The 23325-nt window shown below is 41.1% G+C and overlaps 1 protein-coding gene across 1 annotated transcript; it reads left to right on the top strand.

Annotated features, from left to right (window-relative positions):
• Positions 1 to 12752: 12752 nt before the first annotated feature.
• On the top strand, positions 12753 to 22755 carry LOC6551062 (titin homolog). Its single transcript, XM_026982253.1, has 9 exons — positions 12753 to 13028; positions 14196 to 14462; positions 14528 to 17314; positions 17390 to 17989; positions 18047 to 19172; positions 19231 to 21248; positions 21317 to 21916; positions 21977 to 22204; positions 22264 to 22755. The coding sequence occupies exons 1-9, from the start codon at positions 12924 to 12926 to the stop codon at positions 22477 to 22479; spliced, it is 7947 nt and encodes a 2648-aa protein (XP_026838054.1). The 5' UTR covers positions 12753 to 12923; the 3' UTR covers positions 22480 to 22755.
• The last annotated feature ends 570 nt before the right edge of the window (positions 22756 to 23325 follow it).

Raw genomic sequence — 23325 nt, 5'->3', positions numbered from 1 at the left:
CGTGGAAAGCACACAAGCGGTGTCCGAGAATTGCACATGAATAAATGAGGAGCCCGGCTGCAAACCATAAAACCATCGCCTCCCGGCGACAATGACCCCAAAACTAAAACTATTTTAAAATGGCCTAGAGTCGTAGAAGCCCGTGGGTTAATACGTAATACGCATTTAATTCATTTCTTCACCTGAGACAGTAGGTAACATAATCTGTAGGGTATTGGTATAAATGCAAGGAGTGCTTCTAAGGAAATACCCATTAGTTAGGCACATCTTTTGATGAAAACTGCATGCCTTAGCGTCATGAACTCCTTTTTCATAAGGCCGCCTAATTGCCCAGTTTCCATTGAAGGTCCGGCAGGATTGGCAGTAATTAATGTGCCTCTTTGCTCGACTCCTGTTCTCCTGCACCTCCTCCGACGCCCTGGCACCCGCAAGTTGTGCAACTTTCAATGGAGTTTCAATTTACTTGCCACCTGTCAGATTGATGGAGTCGTCTGCGAATGACAGTGAACCGATGCGACTCCTGGTCGAGGATTCCAGGGGCAGGGTGCAGGGTGAGGAGTGCTTGGGTTGTGGCAGTCCTGACAAATGACGAGCGCTTTGTTCGCTGGCCGGAAATGCAAAGTGCAAGGCGGAAGTCGCTCATATCACGCCGCATTGAAGCAAAAATCGAGCGGAAAAATGAAAACAAAACTCAGCTTCCGCTGCGAGCATCCGCTAACTGTGTGCGCTCCCACCGCCCATTTATGTGTCAATTAAAACTAAGGTCGCGCTACCTCGAACTACTCTCAAATCCAGAGAGGCAAACAAATAAAATTACAAAATATTGCACATAAAAGGAGCCCCCAACTGCAGCCAACCGCCAATTCGGTGGGTCCACTCACTAACCAACCGAAACTCGACCAATTCGCGAAATGTAACCAACTCGCCCAGGTCTCAACATATGTATGTCCAACTGTTTTCTAGTAGGTCCTTGAAGCGTCTCACAGCTCGAACACGAAATGCTCTGTATATAGGAATATATTTATGGTACGTTTTCATTATAAAAACAATCTCATTTAAACTATTTTTCAACTGAATTCATTCAAGTACGAAAGGCATTTCCGTCTGTACATTTTTCTGTGTATTTTTTAGCTTCACCTATGCTCTTAGCTGATCTGCCCATTTTCTTTTTACTTGTTCATCATCCTCCAGTGTTCTTCCTGCACTTTTAGCTCCATTTGAAAACCTTTCGGTCTAAGAGCATTACTCTGCCGCACTTTGGTTTGCGTTTTCAATAGCCTTGATTTCTATCTGTAAGTTGGCCCCGCTGACCACACCACCCACTTTTGAGAACACAAAAACACCATCCAGCCACCATCTGCCCATCACCCCAGTGTGACCGCAGCGACCAGTGTGACCGCGGCGCGCGGTGCATTAAAACGGAAGCGGAAACTAAAAGCAGTTATATTTCTGTGCACTTACATGGGAGCTCCTGTCCCTTTTTGTTGTACTCTATTTTCGAGTTTTTCTTCGACGATTGGTGAAATGTGTGGGGTGGCGTTTAGTTTGGGGCATTTTCCTGGGACAGTATTGTTTGGCTTTCCTTGTCTCGATGTAAGTGTATGTATGTGTTGTTGTTGTTTTGGATTTCCGTGTTGTTGTGCTTCCCCTTCTTTTTTGCCGCGTCGAGTTTTGTTTGTTTGGCAATTTGTGCAACTAAAAAGCATTCACTTTTGAACTTTATCAGTGGCAGAGGTGGTGATTCCTGATAAAACGAGGAAGTTCATAACACACCACGTGTGTTTGTCTTATCTTTTTTTGGTCCGTTTTTACGCTGTCCTTCCGCCCTTTTCGTTTTAATTCAGTTTTGACCTTTCATTTTTATTTTTTTTATTCTGTCACTTCTAAATTACGTTTTAACACAGTTTTTGTTAGTAGCAAAATTGTAATTAAACCTTGATGGACATTCGATGGGGAGTCAATCTGTTTCACCGCTCCTTGGGAAACTTTGTTATCATGCATGTGCGGACAGATATCTTTGCAGGTTTATTCTTTGTATTTTTTCTATGTTTATATAGAAATATGATAACAAATCGGTATCTTTATTTTCCTTATTAAATTTTCTAACACTATTGGAGTTTTTTGTCCACTTCTTTTTAACTCGCTTTCTCTTGCTTCCTCTCTTTTTCGCTTAATTGGTGTGCACGACGGCCATTTTGGTTTTTAGGCCGCCATATTGAACACTGACAGCGCCATCTAGCGAGCAATTAATGTGATTTACGATCGCACTTCATTATATAATAAAACTTTGGCTCGTCGCTGCGTGTTTCGAAATTTAAAGAATTTTCCGGCCACCTCTCACCTACACCCACACACACATACACATTTTCCGGCACTCACACACATGCAGGCTGCGTTTCTGCTGTGTAAACATGCGATTAATAATGAAGGAAATAAAAATAAAGTATGCGCAAAATGAAATTTAAAAAGAAGTAAAGATTTGGTGGGCGAATCGAAATTTTAAACACCCTGGGCTAAAATTTAAAGGCACCCTGGACATTGGTTTCTTCTGACTTAAGAAATTGCAATTTTCTTGCTAGTGTGATTTTTGCTATTCAATAGTTATGTATATTCACCACAAAACATATGTTTTTAAAACTAAGAAAAACCGTAAATACTTTCTGAAATGCACGAACTTATGGCTCGAAATATAATACCCTTTGCCGAAGCATAAAAACAGCGACAAAGCGAACAGCAACGAGAAATAAAAAAAAACACCAACAAAGCAAAAAAAAAAGTAGTCCAAAGCCAGGAGGCTATGAAAAATCCTTTCGTGACAGGACGAAGGGGTCGGGGGGAATTAAATATGCGTCTCATGTAGACGCTTTTCCCGTATTTTCCTTTTTTTTCACTCCCCCCGTATTTATTTATTTTATGTGCGCGGCTGTGCGTGCATTGCTGGTCGAAAGGAAAGGGGGTGGTGGTGCGAGGGGGTTTCGGGTTGAGATATTTGCAGAAATTAAAAAAAGGGGTGAAAAAATGAATTAAATGCGTATTGCATACATTTCTGGGTCATTTAGGGATATCCCCAGAGGAAACATTGGCTCCATTCCAGGCTACCGGAAAGGGGTTCGATTCGGGTGGCCTTAGGATACCAATTTTTGTTCGCAAAATCCCCAGTTTTTCGGAGCTCATCAATCAGAGCGTTAGGTCCTGCCAAAACACAAAATGTTAAAAGAACCCCTTCAACCTGTTAAGTAAAAGTAATGTATAATATATAATATAGGGAATTTGGGAGATTTTTTCAAATTTAATATTTGAAAAGTGTGGGGTTCGCAAGAGAGGTTGGCAATTAAAAAGCAAAGTTTTTCAAGCTTTCTTAAGTGATTTCAATTGAACTGAGTATTGTAGTTTTCAAGTTTCTTGTGCTTCGATTTGAGCTCTAACAATACTTACAAGTCCCCGGGCAAAATAAATTTTTAACTCGGCGAAGCTTTTAATTTGCATTGTTCCCCGGTAAATAAACATTCGTGTGCTCTGGAGATTCCTCGACCCTGGCCAATTGAAATTCGAAGAAAATTCGTTTCACCTTAACCGCAACTATTTAAGGTAATACGATAACAATGCATATTTGTGCAAAAAACATAAACTCGCAAACATATACACATATTAAATATATGTATATTTATGTTATGTGTGCGCTGTGCCAACAGCAAAACAAGTTTAAGAAGAACATCAACAACAAATTGAAGAATGAAAATGAAAATAAAAATTCAAACACAAATACAAATAAAATAAAATAAAATAAAATGAAATGCCAAGCAAAAGGAAAAATAACAAAACGGGAAAAATTCGAAAAAAGAGAACTTGTCGTGGGTTAATGAAGGTGGGTGGTTGGTTGGTTGGTTGGGTCGTGAAAAAAGGGGGCAGGTGCACGCGTATGTGGGCGGAGGTTGCTCACTCAGGTGTGAAATTTTATTGAGTCGAAATACGAAATATATGCAAATTGCGAAATAATTTAATGACGCGTTTAATTGGGTTTTTAGCGAGCGAAAGAGAGAAGCTCACGAACTTTTTAGCAGGCTGGTGTTGCCTCAAGAAGGATTGTTTTGGGCCTGGGCCTGGGCTGATTGGAAAAGTTTTTTCTTTGGCTTCTTCTGTGCGGCGAATCAATTGAAATTGAGCGCTAATAAGAATTTGATGGGCCGCGGGTGAGTGGGTGTAACTGTGATTTTCTTCCAATCCAGTCAAAAGTTTTATCATTATCGTGGCTACGTGGAAGTCACGTGGAGAGAAGCGGCCAATAAAGGTCGGATGAAATACAAAATACATATGAATGTATGTACATACGTATAAATGGCAAGAGTTCGCTTCACATTTCATTTGCATGTGATATGTGCCGTTTAATTAACACTGAGTGAGCCGAGAAGGCTGTTTCATTACTGCAAAGTACAGTTGCTGCCAAAAACTGCTGTCATATTCATAAGCTAAACGCAAAAAACCGCACAGCGTGCAAACTTTTACCGCTTTCATGAGCAGTTGAAGGCGTTTGCGTTTGGCCAAAGGGGCGTGGCAGATGTAACACAACGCTGTAGCAGGTGACACACTCATCGACGATACCAGAACACCATCTCCTGCCACCGGAAACGAGTCCTATGCATGTAACTCCGCTCGCCATTGAAGCAAAGTTACATTTTACTTGGGAACTTTCTATTTGTCAATGCCAAGGTACAGTGATCAGTGCGAAAATGAAATTGATTATTTCTTCAGTAATCGAAAAGTTTTTAAAGATTCTCTATTTGGCTTAGAGGACAACCAACAAAAATATTTTATATTAGGCAAGCACCCTGGATTTGTGACAAAGAGTTCGCCAACTAAACTATTACAGAGTAGCAATGAATAATTTGCGAAAAATATGCAGTTGATGGTTCCAGCAGCCACTGTACAAAAAAAAGAAACAGTTCGGGGAGCCTGTGGCAGGTGGCTTAGACACTTGTTTGCCCCAGCTGAGCCACATCAATCGCCGGGAAAGAAGTTGTCCTCTTGGTCGATGTGGAACTGAAAGTGGAACTCAAAGTCGAAGTCGAGGCTGCTGCCGCTCGACTTTTTATGACACGCGGCCACGGCCATTATAAATTATTATTCATGAGCGGATGCGGATATTGAAAAGTTTCACTTTGCTCCGCTCGCCCTCTCTCTTTCGCTCGCTTCTATCTCCATTTCAATTTTCCCATCGTCGTCATCGAGCCCATGTTGTTGTTGTTGCCATACCCTGGAAAAATATTTGGAAATTTAAAACAGGTACTTCCGACTGAAGTCGGACTGATTTATGCATTTTTAATTCGTTGGGGTTTTCATCTGCAGCTTAGGAAAGGATAACCGTGTGCCTGGAGAGGAGTTATTGTTACTGCATAGAACATTGTTTTAAAATTTAAAAAATACTTCAGGAATATAAAATATAGAAGTTTCGATGTGATTTTTAATAATTTCGATAGACAAGTGCAGAGTAACTAGGGTATTAAAAGCTTTTCCGGTCGTCTCAGCCTTTTGTCATTTGTTTTTGCTGTTGTTTTCCTTCTGGTTTTCTATATTTTAGCTTTCCCCGCTGTTTTTCCCTACTCGTTCTGTTTTCTTCTCTTTCATTTTTTGTTTGGCTCTGCGCGTGTTGTTTGGAAATTAGATTTGTGCACGTTTCTTGTTTTGTATTTCCGTTTATCGGCATTTTTCCAGCTTCATCTTGGCCGAGGCTCTTCCCTTTTTCATTTTTCTTTTTTTTTTGGCCAGTGTTTGTGTGGGTTATTTTCGTTAGCCATCTTTTTTAGTCGTTGGCCATGTCCCTCGCTCTCTGGCCGACACAAAGATTTGTTGTTCCCGAGTCTTTGATTCCCCTCGCTGGATTTTCCGGGAAAGCGGTCCTGGCGAAGATGGTTCTGGGGCAGTTATGATCCAATATTGGTGGCTATAATTGAATTAGATGAGAGGCAAATAACAACGGCACTGCTGGCAGCCACATTCAAATTGGAAGCCGACAGGGATTTCAAATGGAAAGACCACGTGCCCAGAAGAAGGATGCGAAATTGCAAAAAAAGTAGAAATAGAAAAAAGTGTACATATTAAAGCTAACATGTTAAAGCTCTGGGGTTCGATTTATAAAATAGGAAATCATTATGCAGCCTGTTGTGATGTATTGTGATTATAACGCAATTCTATAACTATACTATATTCTATAACTTACCATTTATGTATGCAATGTCTCCCTTTCTAGCTATTTTTGTGTGAAAACAATGACAATCCGAACGGATTATATCTTAGCCAGCTGTACACATCCCCGATGATGCAATCTTTCCCAGTAGCGCAGCCCACTCCACATGCAAAATCCCATTTTTGCCACCCATGTGTGGTTGTTCGTTTCTACCAGCTTGCATTTCGATTCCAGTTTTGACTTGGGCTTAGAGTCAAGTTATTGTCATAGACCTGAATACATGGGCACATATGTATGCACAATGCAGTGTGGAGTGATGGTGCCTTCCCTGCGGGATTCTTATTTATTCAGGGCACCCTTTTGGAATGAGCCAGTGGCCATGGATCTAGCATCCTGTGTCCCGCCTTCCGCATCCCGCAACCGTATCCGTATCCGTGTCCGTATCTGTGTCTATTATCTGTATCCGCATCCGCATCCGAGTTGTGGCTGCTTTAAAATTGATATTCCATTGACGTTTTGGCGGCCTTTGCTTTTCCTCCAGAATCCAGAGCCTCGGGCTGAACTCAAGTTATTTATGTGCTCGTTTACAACTTTGCTCCTAGAATTTGTAGCTATATATACGTAGATCTATATATACATATATATCCGCCAACCGCATTGATTGAAACAAACTTTCGCTCCGTAGCCCCAATTCCCTCCCATTCGCTTTGATTAGCGTCATTGAGTGACGTGCGAACTTTTTAATCAAACTTCTGGATGTCAGGCAGGAACTGAAGCAATTAAGACATTTTCAGGCCATCTCCGTCGCCACTTGGCCGCTTTTCGACCCACTTTTCCGTGAGCTTCGGCAGCTGGTGGCTTTCGACCATCGCTTTCTGGACCTGATCTAATTTAAATGAGAGCTCGGCGTTTTGCACGAAGCGCATTGAATCTCATACGGCAACCCGGATATTTCCATTTTTATGGCGCCAAAGGAAGGCTTCACAGCCCCTTGAAGCGCTCACCTTCCCCAAACAAGAAGTACATTGAAATAAAATCTAAAAATAAATGAAATTGCACCGAAGGATTCAACTGGCTGCTCACACAAATCATTTGCGTGCTCAAATTGAATCTGTCTCTAAGCTCGTAGATTGGTTGGTGGTCCTTACCTGAAATGATATTAAATGAAATCACAACTATTAAGTTAAAATTTCCCATGGCGCAGTAACTATTTTTCTTGGTGCATTCGAGTTTACAAAGGGGTGGCAAAACATCATTGAAATGGCAAAAGCACCGCAAAAGCGAACTGCAAAATTGAAATATTTTGATGTGGCCCCAAGACCTAATGTGGATTCGTATTCATACGCCCCCAGCCAGCGCACCGCACTATTTTATAACCCTACGAACCCCCAACACACTCGCACACGCACACATTCGTGTTGAATTATAATAAACCAGAAATGAGGCTCCACAAATGCCGGAAATCGCTAGTCGGGCCCCGAAATCCTGGCCGGGTGTGGAACTGGTACTGGAACTGAAACTGAAACTGAATAACCGGAGTCCGGAGACCGGGGCACGTAAAATATACGAGCTCACGTACGAATACGGCCGGAGAGCTGGATCAAGCGGATTGTGAACGGAGGGGGAGGTGGGGGTTGGGGCATGGGATGGCCCTAACTTGTATTAATATCCATTAGATTTATGTTTGGCAAATGTAACCACAGAAATTACACTTTAAAGTCTGTTTTAGTGTACCTGTCTCGCAAAATGGCCGGCAATTTTTCGTCGATATCGAAATGGGAAAACCGCCGGACAAGGTCGTTTCTTGGTTTGGTTTGGTTTGGTTTGGGTTGGGTTGGGCAAGGTTGGGTGGCTTGGGCGGTTTTCATGCCGAACGCTTGATATCTTACCCCACACCCCTGCATTAGATATGGCCGGAGAGTTGTTTTAATAGCCCGGGTCGGGCTCATAATTAAAGTCCCTTCCTTGGAAAGTCTTTCGCCTCAACCCCTTTTCTTCGTGGCCATTCAAAGGGATTGGGCGACACGTACTCGGTCCATACATTACGGCCATTTCCACCGGCCAACTTATGGGCCACATGGACTTTAACACTTTGGTGCCACATTAAGGCTGCAAATTGTTAAACGTGGCCATCCGCCACGCCCTCTCACCCCCACGTGCCTCCCCCAAGATATGTACGAGTATATGCAGGGACACCTGAGCTGAAAGGTGAGGGGCGCGGGGCGAGGTCACCACGGGGCAGGCGACTTATTACCCAAGTTCATTAGCATTTCGAGTCCTGGGCGCCACATCGAATGTCAGACAGTTGACACTTGACACGCCACTGGAGTGGGCGTTGGGGCATGGTCGGAGGGAGGGGGTGGTGTAGGCGCAGACTTCTTCAATGAAAATCACCCAAGAAATATCTGTAGACTTTAAGGCCACTGGGAGGTTTATATTCGACGGAGTGTTCTGATGTTGTGTGTCCTGCAAATAAGAAACTTTATTTAAGTACGAACCATGGAACGAAGCTGCTGAAAACTATTTTAGCTCATTAATATTTTACTTAAAGTTGTTAACTTATTTTACGTATGCATTTCTTAATGTTGTGGATTGTGGTTGTGGATTTTCGGGGGTATTGATTTTATCCTGTCGGGTCTTAAAGCTAATGGATTTTTCCAAAAGTCAAGTTTTTCTCAAAGATTCGCGCTCGATCTCAACCTGTTGCCCTGCGATTGGTCGGCGAAAAAAGTTACTTGGTAAAGTTTACGGCATGACGCTGTCAGATTTCGGCCATAGTAATTAAACTTTCACTGGGGTAGAAAGATTAAAAAACAAATATACGTGTACTGTGGAAAAATTGGGGAAAAATCAACAGCCAGCTGGCATAATGGAGGAGCTGCGAAAAACCAGCGACAGCTTGTTGACAATGTAAATAATGTGACAAAGGGGCGGTGAAGAATGGAGCATGTGAAATTGGTTAGTGGTGAATATAACGTGGATGGGCTCAAGTGCATGTGTTTGCCATGACGTTGATAAGCCGCAAAAGTGTCATAAAAAATATGCAACTACCAAGGCGACGAAAAACTACCGCTACCCACAATTTCACCCATCAACCCCACCATCTGCACTTTCATTCGTGCTTATTGCCGCTGGCGTCAGCGTTTTGTTTTGGCCAGTTCCTGGTTTTTCCTGGTTTTCCTGGCTTTGCCCACCCTCCTCTGCTCTCGAATAGAAGCTCGCAGCGGGCGTGAAAGTTGCGAGAATTTATAAAATTCACATTGACGCCGCAAATGTCATTTATCAACGTGTCACGGCCAGAAAGAGAAAGGGAGTTGGCCCAGAGAAAGTGCGGGACAAGATGGGTAGTGCAGCGAGAGTCGTTAGAAAAATGTTCCAAAATGGAGAAATAGGAAACGAACTTTCATTTGTTGCACACTATTCCATGAGTTCTTCAAGGAATGAGCACTATTTGAAGGATCACACAAAAGTATTTGGAGTTCTGGAACCAAAGCGCTGTGCAGCATACTTAGACACTTTTTTTGAGTCTTGAAATCCATGTGGTATTTAAGGCTAGGCTAAAGGAACTTTAGGAACCACCCTCGAGTGAATGGAATGGGAATTTGCCAGCTCCACAAAATCCCCGCTTCCTCGGCAGCTTCTTCTTCTACAGTTGGTGGAACTTTTCGCACTTGGCACTAAATTTTCAGCTGCTTTTGTGTTATGACAATTATAATTGTGCTTTTGCATATGTGTGTGTGTGTGCGAGAGCGTTTCTTGGCAGGAAGTATTTACGTGGGAAATTGTAACAAATGTTTTGTGTGGTCCTTCGATGTGTGTCTGTCTGTGTGGGTGTGGCTGTGGCTGTGGGTGTATGTGTGTGTGTGTGCATATGTGTGTGTGTGTAGCCTTGTTGCACTTTTCCGCCAACAAAGTAACTGCAAACTGAAAACCTGCAGCAGCCAAAGTAAAATAGTAAAATTAAATTACATGTGAATCTATGTGAGCACTTACACCTGCGCCACAAAATACTAGCACTAGGATAGTAACAAGTTTCTCCACTCCCCTATTGAAAATGTATTTCGGGTCATTATCACATCCATATGGGGTTTGATCTTATTATTTGTTAGATCGCGCATGTATTAGATCATACAAAAGTGCATTATTATTATGACCGCTGCTGTGCGTGGTTGTGTGTGCTTATGTGGTTGTTTTAAATAGTCATAGACTGTTAGACAACAAACAATGCTCTGCCTCTGCCTGTGCCTCTTCTTCGCTCAGCTTCTTCTTTTTGACCGCTTTTTGGGGAAAAGTTTTTTCGGCTAAGGAAAAGGGGGCGGGGTCCATGCGTGGTGGGCGTGTCTTGGAAAAGTTGCAGCCGAAATGAAATATGCTCGGTGGCACGGCGAGAAATCTCAACCGAAACGAAAGAGAGGGGCTTATGGTGTGCGAAAGAGACGGTTGGACGGCGGAGACAAAAAGCCTTGGCAGGAAGTTTTGGCTACGGAAATTTATAAGATTTATGTTTAATTGTTGTTTTTGGTTTTTGCGGCAGCTGCCGCGTGCCTTCATTTTATCCTTTTGGTGTGTGTTTTGGAGAAAAACAAATTAATTAGTGAAATTAAATGGCAGTCGACGGCAAATGACAAGTTCGAGCAATTAAAAAAATATATATGGCTCACACTTGAGCGCACAAAATCTTCTACTGCTAAGCCATCACAAATCGCACATCTCCTGTGTTGTGAGATTGTTTTAAGACCTAAATTGTCTAATAAAAATGATTCGGCAAGCAAAATACTCCTAGGAAATGTACCTCTTTGGTGAAATACACCTCCTTTGAGCTTTGTGCACTTTACTTATTTATTAATATTATTCGGATTATATGTGTACACCCAACTGATAGTTGGTAGTACTATAATGCAGTCGATATCTTTTGGCCAACCACAAGACGCCAATGCAGCTTGGAATTTGCCTGTTAAATAAGAGCTTCCAGTGAGAGCCAAGTTCGTTAAGACAACAAGGAAAATGTCGTAAATTACCAATTACAAATTGCTCGGAAGACGATGACGACGGCACATTGGATTTTATCTGCGGCCAGCAATTATAAATGCATTTGTCAAATATTGAAATAAAGTGAAATACTATCGAAGGAGGAATGTGGTGCGGTTTTTGCTGGCTGAGCAATTAATGCCAATAATGCAATGAATACTTGGCTAATCCAAAGTGTGCGGCTGCACTGAGCGCAAATCTGGCGGGCAGATAAATCCATTTGGGTCCGGCACTTGTTGACCCGTCCAAATGGGCGGCATGCAACTGAAATTGATGACCTCGCTCACCTAAATCATTTGTGGACATTGCCACAAATTGGCTAACGTTTCGAATTTGGGTATTGGCCAAATCAGAAGTTATTCCATATTACCATCAGTAGTGGCAGCTAGGGTTTCCCTGACAAAATTTCCAATTATGAATTTTATTTTCCAACAGTTAAGACCTTAATTTTAATACCAAATATACCTGCGTTTCTTACTATTTTATTTTATATTTCTTTGCAGACCCGATGATACCCGACTTCATTTCGAAATCAAGCTGGGATTTGATACGAAAAGAGAAAACACTGCCGGACATGTTCCTTGGACCGATTGAAACTGGGCAGGATTTTCCGTAAGACGCTGTCGCAGGACTTCACTCGATTTCCGTTGCGTGCACTTCTGCGGCCGGCTTTTCCATTTTGCGCATGGTAATGGAGCTGGCCATAGCAGAAATGCAGGCCGCAGAAGCCATGACCGCACTTTTAATCAAAGTGAAAACTATGAAAATTTATAAAATAATTCTCGTAAACGAGCTGGGGAAAAGAAGGCGACCTAAGCATGCAAAAACCGAATTTGTGCAAGGACCTGTCACTGCAGCCCTCAAAAAAGGGCAGCCACACCCCAGAAACCAAACATCCTCTGATACAAGGACCTCGATCTTCTTACCTCCCCTCACCATCAGCCTCACGCTCTGGCTGCAGCTTGTGTTTGTGTTTGTGTTTGGATTTTCGGTTGCTCGGGGGTTTTTGGGGAACTGCGAGCTGGGAGCTGGGAGCTGGATGCTGGGAAATGGGAATTGGGAGTTGGGGGGACTGGTTACCGCCCCCTCTGTGTGTGGATATTTGCATGATATATGCAGTTATAATAAACCACAAGAGCTGCTAAAGCAACAGCAGCCACAGCCAAATGGACGACTACGAGGACGAGGACGAGGGCGAGGCACAGGAGGTCCTGGCCAGGACCTGGCAAACAAATGCCCATGCTCAACGGTGCGTATGAAGGCAAATGGCAAACAGGAGCCACCATAACACTGGCCATCCGAAGGAGCCTCGGTTGTGGTCCACCAAACTGCAACTGCCGATCGGAATTTTGACATACATAAATTAGGTAAGCATATTATTTGCCCGAATTGAAATTCGCATTAATAAACAAAGCATTTAGCCCGCCAGGTGGAATATCTTCGGAGCAGCATCGATACTTACAGGCAGGTTTGGCTGTACATTTGGTATAATTTGTATCATTTGATGTTTATTTTTTTTTTTTAACTTTTAGTATTTAATAATAATCGAAGCCGTAGGCGTTGTTGTCGTATAATTGAATCCAAGCAGCACTGACATATACGTCAACGAGTTCAGAGCTGTCAATGGAGCAGAGGTTTCATTTCAGTTATATTAGTTCAGCTAGCAGGCAAACATCACTGCTGAACGAAAAAAATAAATCGAAAACGCACAATCATGAGTTATCACCAGAACAATAGATCCGCGAGTGCTTATGACCACTATGGTTTCGGTAATATTGATAATCGGACTGAAGATAATTCGCGGAGCTCCTATTCGCAGGTGAGTTTTATAGTGATTTTTGTTAGTTTCCTGCATACATATGTACATACATACATAAATATATTCTTTTACTTTGCCACCAAACCACTATTCGGTTCAAACAGCATGTTCGGTAACGCATACCAATGTATTTTGTCTATTGTGTTGTCTTTCCCACCACAACAACATGAGCATTTTATTCAAACGGTAGACTTAAAAGATAAGAACAAATGACAACTATCAATTCGAACGCAGGTAAAGTGATTTACATTTACACTGAAAACCACAATTTAATTAACATAAGAATTGTGTAACACGCATTTAACCCGTTTTTAGATTGATTTAAACTAACTTTGGCAGTGTTCTCGAGAAATCTAGTCCTATGGTTCTTGTTTCTTTGATCTGTGCTATCTAATGGCCAATCCAAAACCTCCATTTGCAGTCAATTTTGTGTTCGAATTTGTTCCGCCCTGCCATCTGCCAGTCTTGGTATTGATGGTAGTAAACCTTCTCCTAAAATATTGATATATTCTTCAGCATTATCCATCCCTTCAATGAAATGCAGTTTTCCTAATCCCTTGGCAGACATAGTGCTTGCAGGAAATTTTACTGTCGTTTTAAGGCAGTCTTTATGGAAATTTTTTGATGTTATGATGTTGTAGAAAGTCGACAAAATTTTTCCCACTTCCACTAGCTGAGTAACTGGTATCTGATATTTGACAAACTCGACTATATAATTCTTTCTTGTTATGATTTAGATATGGTAGAATAGAAACCAATTATTGTTTGGACATTAGAGGCTCCTAAGGAAAATTCGGAAATTAAATGCCTTTTAGAAGCATTTGCCATTCAAGTAGTGAGAACTGTCAGCTTTTCAGTGTTCATAAATATTTAGATTTTGAAGGCTCTTTAGAAAAATCAACATAGAAAGCATTGGCTTTTCATTTCATAGCATCGACTTCAACAATCCATCTGAATTCATTTCGTCTCTGGCTTTCAGGCCAATCGCATTAGGCCAGTTTCAGGAAGCAGCATGGATTTGGATCTAATGGAATTCGCCTCGCAGCATGCGAGCTATATCGATCTCCATGCCGAAACCAGGATGCGACTTCCAGTGGGTCTTCCTTATTAGCTATAAGAATGTTTAATTTGCACACATAACTCGAAATATTGGATAATTATTTGCAGGAGCCGATTAACAACTACGAGTTTGATTGGAGCTCCATTGGATTGGACGAACATCAATCTGCCATTAGGCAGGATCAGCTGAGCCAGACCCTTACCGATAATGTGATACAACCAGAGAATATGGTAAACCGGGATGTACCTTTTTCGAGGATTGCTGCAGAAGCAACATTGCAGACTCAATCGCAGGGTCACAATCAGCAGACTAAAGCAGAACCATCAATGAAGAAAGAGGAAAACCAGAATTCCGCTGCGGATCCAACTCGAGATGTACGTATCAAATCAAATATCATTTTGATAAGTTGAGTAAAATGATCTATGTACTTTTTCCACAGCGAATGACTATTCCTCCCAAGCTGGATTCGATGCCTACGGTTAACGATAATCCGTTTCTAAACGCATTTGAATCTCTGTTTGATGGTCAAGAGGAGTTGGCTCAGCCAAAGAAATCGAAGGCATCACGATCCAAGCTAAAGAAAAAGAAAAAGTCGAAAACCGAACCTGGAAAGCTAATTAAAAAAGACGATGAGTTACCAACTACATACCGTTGTAACAAAGAGCAGTCAACTGATATACAATTCAATACGAATATCAATTCTAACATTTTTGGTATTCCCACAGATAAAAATAGTAATTTTTCACATTTTTCGAAAAAGTCTAGTGATAGAAAGACACAGCCAACTGATATACAACAGAATACGAATTTCAATTCTTCTATTTTTGATATTCCCAGCGATGAAAACAGGAATTTCCCACAATTTTTAAATAAGTCTAGCGATAAAAAGACAGAGGCAACTGATATACAACAGAATACGAATATAAATTCTTCTATTTTTGATATTCCCAGCGGTGAAACCAAGAATTTTGAACAATTTTCAAATAAGCCCAGTGGTAAAATAACTCAGCCAACTGCTGCACAATCTAACCGAAATGCAAATTCACTTTATGACATAAGCGATACAAACATGGATGTAGAGCAATTACCAACCACTTCCAATGGTATAACCAATCCGCCAACTGATATAGAATCTAATATGGATATTAATTCTGTTTATGATATAATTGATGATTTAAATTTGGATTTTGATGAACTACCAACTACTTCCGGTGATACAGCAACACACCCAATGGACGTACAGTCTAATTTGGATTCTAATTCCGCATATGATTTAATTGGCGACATAAATATGGATTTTATTCCATATGAAAGAACATATAGGGCACCTGCGAAGCCAACTAGAGGATCCATATACAAGATCAAAAAGCCCAGGCCCGTCAAAAGAACCATTAAGGCACCATCAAAGCCCAGTATTGCCCAGATGTTGCGGGAGGCTGCCAAAAAGGAAAGGGCGGCTGCAAGACCTAAGAGGCAGAAGAAAACCAAGGCGACCACAGAATCTACAGTTTCAAATTTTCCTAACTTTAATCTGTCGCCTGCAGTCCCATTTGATCCACACAATTTTCAGGAAAATTATGACGATGTCATGCTGCAGGAACCCACAACCGAATTTAATATCCCCATTGAAACCGAGAATTTGATGCCAACGATTCCGCAGATTCCAACAGTTCCAACAAATGTACCAGTACCATCAATTGGAAAGGTAATTAAGCCTCCAGCCAAGCGTGCTTACACGAAGAAAGCCGATAAGGCCAAGAATACAAATATGAATATACTACAAGAAAATCATACCGAGGTCATGGTGCAAGAACCTACTGTACCACCTGAACTTGAGGAGCCCGTTGAAACTGATATTGGGATGCCACCGAATCCTCAGGGTCCAACAGTGCCACATCTACCAATACGATCAATTGGAAAGGTAATTAAGCCTCCAGCCAAGCGTACTTACACGAAGAAAGCCAATAAGGCCAAGAATACAAATATGAATATACTTCAAGAAAATCATACCGAGGTCATGGAGCAAGAACCTACCATACCAACTGAGTTTGAGCAGCCCGCCGGAAGTGATAGTGGGATCCCACCGATTCCGCAGATGCCTACAGCTTGTGTTGCTCCGATCGACAAGGTTAGCAAGCCCAAGGCTCCTAGAAAGAAACCTGTTAAGAAGGTTCCGCAAGAGGATATACCCATTGGAGTTCCGCCAGAAGGAGAAACTCCTCAAATCGCTTCCCAGGCACCTCAGCCCAGAGCCAAGCGAACTTACAGGAAAAGATCCAATAAGACCGTGGATACAAATATACTGCAAGAAAATCATACCGAGGTCATGGTGTCAGAACCTACTATACCAATTCAACACGTAGAGCCCGTCGGAACTGATATAGGAATCCCCCCGATTCAGCAGATTCCAGCAGTTGCTGTTCTTCCGAATTTATCTATACAACCGATTGACAAGGTAGTCAAGCCCAAAGCTCCTAGAAAAACACCTGTGAAGAAGGTGCCAATTCAGGAATCGGGCACGGATATTCTTTCTGAGGTATCGCCGGAAGGAGAAACTGCTCAAAGCAAGCCAAAGCCTAAACAGCGAGCACCTAGGGTACCCAAAGAACCTAAGGCGCCAAGGGTACCAAAGACACCTAAAGTACCAAAGGCACCAAAGGTACCGAAAGAACCTAAGGTACCAAAGGCACCTAGGATACCGAAGAAACCTAAGCCGCCCAGGGTACCCAAAGAGCCTAAGCCACCCAAAGAGCCTAAGGCACCTAGAGTACCCAAGGTACCCAAAACTCCTAAGGAACCAAAAGTATCAAAGATCCAAGCAGCAAGACAACCTAAGGCATCCATAAAAAAAACACTGAATAGTGTACAGGTACCGCCACCCATTGAGCCTATGTCTCTAGAATCAACCATCGATCCCATGCTCGCAAATAATCCCACTTTCATGAATACTATATCTATGCCTGTACTATCAACAATTTGCGAAATACTCATTCAGGGGCCGATAACACCCATATCTCCAATTAGATCTCCTCCTCCGCACATCGTAGAGAACTTCAATATGTCACAGTCCTGCGAAAATCCTCCGAACTGGACGATCAGCTCATGCGAGGCCACTCCAAGGTTTCCAGCAAATGACAAGATGAAAAAGAGCCAGGAACCGAAGATGCAGGCAGAAAAATCAGAAATATCAAGTGTTAACGATAGCGGGACAGTTCAAAACACTACTGTAAGTGTGAAATATATATCATATTTTTAAGATTTTTCTCCACCCTAATTACTCTTTAAATATCACTCATTTTAGAATTCAAACAGCTCGATTACGCAAGGTCATGTGCGATCACCATCAAAATCCCTATCCGTATCTCAATGCGTATCTAGGCATTCACCTCGTTCATCATCATCAAGTTCTTCATCAAGCTCATCGTCAAGCTCTTCATCCGGGTCCTCCAAGTCGTCCAGTTCGTCTTGTTCGACATGCTCGACCTGCTCGACCTCCTCGAGCTCCTCGAACTTTTCCGACTCTCCCATCCCTACGGGACATTCACGATCACGTGCTCGGCATCATCGACCGTCCGCTTTTAAAAAAAAGTCGGCCCCACTTTTGGATGAGCCAATTGAATCAAATGCAAAAATAAATGTACAGTTGGGTCAACCAACCCGTCTGGACTCACCATCGCCACCGAACACGCCCGAGCACATGTGTATCACATTTGAAGAGCATTTGAAAAACCTGGCATCTGTGCAGATTCGGCCTATATCGCCTATATCAAAGCACCCATTTGATGATTTCGAGTTCAACTTGCCAGCGCCCATGCTGTCCGAGGAGTCATCCAGTTCTTCTTCGTCGGAGAGCGATCATGAAACCAATGTAAATTGTCAGAGGACACCAACATCTCAAGCTGTGAGTATACACTGTTTATTATTGCATATATAGAAATGTTGCAATGTTTAATTTCAGGTTGTACAACTGGTACCGCCACTTAAACCATTCGAGAAAAATCTTCAAAAAACGTCCTTCAGAGAGCCCAGCCCAATTCAACCACATTTTAATGCTTGTAAACCTGAAGCTCCTCTAGTACCTGCTTCCAGATCATCCAATGGAGCCGCACTTGGGTCCTGCACTCCAAGAGCTGTGGGACGTGCTTTAAAGATTTCCGATTCCGGGAGTTCTGAATATTCTGCAGGTGTAAGGCGCCCAGAGTCGAAACTAATGAATCAAGCAAAGAAGCGGAAGGCTATGAAACAGATTCATGAAGCGGGTAATGTTGGTATAAATTATCAGAAAGAGGTTTCGCAAGACACAAGTGAAATACCCTTGATAAAAAGTGCTACTGAATTATACATTCCAATGGAAAGAAATTCTGGGCCGCAGTTGCCTATTCCGAATCCCATTGATGTGCCCAATTCTAAAGTTTCTTTACCGATTCCTGTAAATTTGAATTACAGCTTAGAAAAAGAAACATCTAATGCTATAATGGTAGAACCATTTATAAAGCCAAATAAACCAGTCATAAATTTTCTATCCCCTATGAATGCACCAAAAACAAATTTAAATTACCCCACTGTAAGGGGCAATGTTGAAACCAACCAAATAACAAAACAATCTGATGTACTAATAGGAATGGAGGAGTGCATTAAAATCCCTGAGCCCAAAGTATCTCTACCGATGGATCTGAATTCGATTGAAGAAGTGGATGATAAGATAAGTAATCGCAAAATTGTTGAACCAATAAGCAAGGCCTTAAAAGTGCTGCATAAGCACAAACCATTGAGGACCCCGAAGAAAATCAGAGCACCGATACAAAAACCTTTGAAAGACATTTCTAATATAACTGGTAATTCAGTAGATGTGGTGGAAAACCTTCCCGAGACTCAATTAGCAGGACTGCCAATCCAGCAGACCACTTCTAAGATTTTTCTACCGATGACTGTTAATTCAATGAAAGAACCAGAGGATAATGGATGTAATCCAAAAATGATGGTAAAACCGGGCACCTATATGATAGATGAGCACAACAAACCTTGGACCCCAAATTGCCAAGGACACGAATCGCGGAAGTTGAAGGAAAATTCACTGAATGGAGGTTATTTATTTATTTTACTTATTTATATTTTATTTATTTATTTATTCATTTATTTCAGCTATGACAAAACATCCTGAGACACAATTCACAATTAAAAAGCCTTTTAAGGATTCGGACTGCGAAGTGTCTCTACCGGTGGCTCTGAACTTCAGTCAAGAACCAGATGTTAAGACAAGTTGTTCAAATATATTTGAACCTATGAACAAGACCTTGAAACTGGTAAAGGAAGCACAAATATCAAGGTCTCCAAATAAAGTTAATAAAACGAGGAATAACAATGCAAAGGACCAGGAGCCTACTGCAAATTCTAGTTTGGCAGATAATCCATACAATCAGGTAGTAAAACAATTCCAATTGGAATTGTCAATCCAGAAGACAGCATCATCTCTCGCGATGGTTCCAAGTTCAATAAAAGATACAGAACTTAAGCCAAGTAAGGCTGACATTGTTGAACCAACTGAATCTGAACCGGGCGCTAGCCCGAATAGTTCTAAGGCCAGTATTCTTAAAACTCATTCTACCAAAAAGCGTAAGTCGTCAAAAAAGGCAAAGCTCTTTAACTCTAATATTTCTGAATCACAAGGAAAATGTCCTAATAGTCAAATGTCGGCACAGCCCCGAAAATCAATAAGCGAACAAGATTTTAAATCGTCTGTATGCAATATTACTGCACCCGATGCGACATCAAATGATTTCAAAGATAAGCCAGATATTAATACACGTATTCCTAAAATGTCGAAAGGAAATGTCAAACTCGGAAGTCTGAAAATATCTCAACCAGATATCAAACCGCGAAACAGTAAAACAGTTCCAGTTAAACGAAATTTCTCACAGCCTATTATATCTGAAGAAATCATTTCTGAGCTAGATATGCAGCCTAGTACTTCTAAAGCTGCTAAGCTAAAAACTTCTGAGCCAGAGTTAGATATGCAGCCTAGTACTTCTAAAGCTGCTAAGCTTTATACTAATTCAAGTACTAAGGTTACTAAGCCAAGAACTTCTGAACCAAACAGAAAACCTAATCCAAAAACTGCGCAGTCAAAGCTCTGCAATTCTAATATTACGGAATCAGAAGTAAAATCTCCAAATTATCAAATGTTGGCACAGGAAGAGGACCGCAAATCAATAAGCGAAGAAGATTTTGGATCATCCGTATGCAATATTACTGAACCCGATGCGAAATTAAATTATTTCAAAGTTGTCAAACCAGATAATAATACATGTATTCCTAAAATGTCGAAAGCAAATGGCGAACTCGGAAATCTGAAAATATCTCAACCAAATCTAAAACCGCGCAACTGTAAAATGCCTGATCCAGTTAAACGAAGTTTCACACAGCCTATTATATCTGAACCGAACATTTCTGAGCTAGATATGCAGCCGAGTACTTCTAAAGCTGCTAAGCTAAAAACTTCTGAGCCAGAGTTAGATATGCAGCCTAGTACTTCTAAAGCTGCTAGGCTTACTAAGCCAAGAAGTTCTGAACCAAACAGAAAACCTAATCCGAAATCTGCGCAGTCAAAACTCTGTAATTCTAATATTACTGAATCAGAAGTAAAATCTCCAAATTTTCAAAAGTTGGCACAGCAAGAGCCCCGAAAAACAATAAGCAAGCAAGATTCTATATCGTCCGTATGCAATATTACTGTACTTGATGCGAAATTTAATGATTTCAATGTTGTTCAACCAGATATTAATACAGGTATTCCTAAAATGTCGGAAGCAAATGCCGAACTCGGCAATCTGAAAATATCCGAACAAGATGTAAATTCCTTACAGCCTATTATATCTGAACCAAACGCTTCCGAGCTAAATATGCAGCCTAGTACTTCTAAAGCTGCTAAGCTAAATATTAATACAAGTACCTCTAAAGTTGCCAAGCCAAAAACTTCTGAAGCAAACATAAAGCCTCCGAATCCGAAAACTGCTCAATTAAAGCCCGGGTCCTCGAAACCATTGAACGAACAAGTAAAATCCAAGGTCCCAAAACGTAAAAATGATGCTGAAAATAAAGATCCTAAGAGTACGACAGTGCAACAATTTAAAATTCCGAAGCTTGGGGAAAATATACCGGAGGTAAGATTTGAGCTGAATGTTTTCTTCCATGTGCACTTTCTACAAGATATATATTAAACATTTTTTAGGAAAAATCGACGCCGATAAAAGCTGAAGCAACTAAAAGCGCTGATAATTGTCGGATAAATCCTAACCACTCTGAGCCGGTGAGCGGAAGTCAACGTTTACAGGAAGTGTATCAGACGCCAAACTTTCAGAATTTTCAATACCCCTACTCGTCGAGGAGCTTTTACCCCTATCAGAGGTTCCATCCAACGCAGCCATCAGGCAGTCAGTATAATATGAACCCACCAATGAGAATGATTCAGCCCATGTACGCAGCAGCGGAACCGTCTTATCAGAGGGCATATCCAATGCAACGATTTCAACCATATCACATTAACCAATCTATGAGACCCAATTACTCCTATCAAGGGGAGCCGTCTCCCAGAAACCATCCGATGGGTATTCATTATCAGAACTATAACTCGCCCTACCCGATGAGAAGTGATTTGTACCGTCCGAACTATCCCATTAATTATGCTCAACAACCTTTATATTCTGCAAGAAGTATGCAACCGAGGAGTGCGCAAGGGAATCATCCACTAAATATGTTACCTTCCCGTCAATCTATCAATCCAATGACCACTGATCACGCTCAAAAGAATGAAATTGCGACGAATGAACAGGTACGTATAAAACTCTCAAAATGAACACTTGTACTTTTTCGTAATTTTTTTTTTATATAGAGCACATCTGGACCGATCCAAAAAATCAGAAGTGCATTCGCAGGTCGGAAGTACAGGACTCTCAAGGATCTCAGGGACCGAACTAAGTTGTCGAAAGATTGTTTGCGTAATACCTTAAAGCGGATTGCCAAAATCAAGCGTCCCAAATGGCGCATCAGCAAGTTTTATCTGGAGGCCTACGGTGCTGAAGTTTCGGGTCTTTCCCCAAGCTCCGAAGAAAATGAACCGGTAGGCTCTTTACTTTATAAAAGATTAAACATGTTTATTCCATATCCATTCTCCCTTAGTTGGAACTAAACTCTTCCTATCGCAAGGTGATTAGCTGCTATGAGGAATACAAGTTTCTACGCATCGAGTCTTTAATGCAAAAAACTGGGTTTCGTAAAGGCAAACTAAGGCGAGTTCTGAAGATGATCGGAAGAAAGCGGTCCACGAAATGGCGTCTTCTCTCTTATAGGAAGCCACTTATTCACCACCATCGAGGACACAAGAAATTGATGTAGTCTTTTATATATAGAATCGCCCGACTAAATAATGTTACGTCAAAAATTTATGAATAATCTACATATACATGTTACACAATTTATGAAGAATCTACACTTATAAATGAATTGCCTGGGTAAATAATGTTACGCAATTAATGAAGAAACTACAATTACATAATGAATCGTCTGGCTACAAATTTATAATTGTTCTTATAAAACATTCCATTAAAAACACCTATGCCACAACTTATTCATGCATCTTTTATAAAAATTGTAGATAAAAAATGTCTTTGACAGTCATTCTCTTAGTTCATTTTCATATTTTTGAAAATATTGGTATTCTAATTTTTTACGTTAAATTTGTCAGCATTTGTCCTGTCCACTGGCATTCAACACAAGAAATGTTTAATTTTGATCATTTTTCGAAAAAATATGTCGTTTTTTGTCCATAACTAAGAAAATAGTTGTCCAAATATAGAATGCCATACACCGTTGAATTCGTAATGAAATTTCCAACAAAGTGGCATTCAAGCCTAGAAATGTAAAATTTTCACGATTTTTCCCAAAAAATTATGATGTTACCCCTTTCCAAAAATGCGAAAAATGGCGAATTTTTTTTTTTGTGAAAATCCGTACAAAAGTGATTGTTTTTTGTCCATAACTAAGAAAATAGTTGTCCAAATATAGAATGTCATACACCGTTGAATTCGTAATGAAATTTCCAACAAAGTGGCATTCAAGCCTAGAAATGTAAAATTTTCACGATTTTTCGCAAAAAATTATGATGTTACCCCTTACCGAAAATGCGAAAAATGGCGAAATTTTTTTTTTGTGAAAATCCGTACAAAAGTGATTGTTTTTTGT

The sequence above is a fragment of the Drosophila erecta genome, unplaced genomic scaffold (genome assembly GCF_003286155.1).
Source record: "Drosophila erecta strain 14021-0224.00,06,07 unplaced genomic scaffold, DereRS2 tig00000126-arrow-pilon, whole genome shotgun sequence".
In the NCBI taxonomy this organism is placed as follows: domain Eukaryota; kingdom Metazoa; phylum Arthropoda; class Insecta; order Diptera; family Drosophilidae; genus Drosophila; species Drosophila erecta.
The sequence above is the reverse complement of the archived record's forward strand: the minus strand, read 5'-3'. Positions and strand labels throughout refer to the sequence as shown.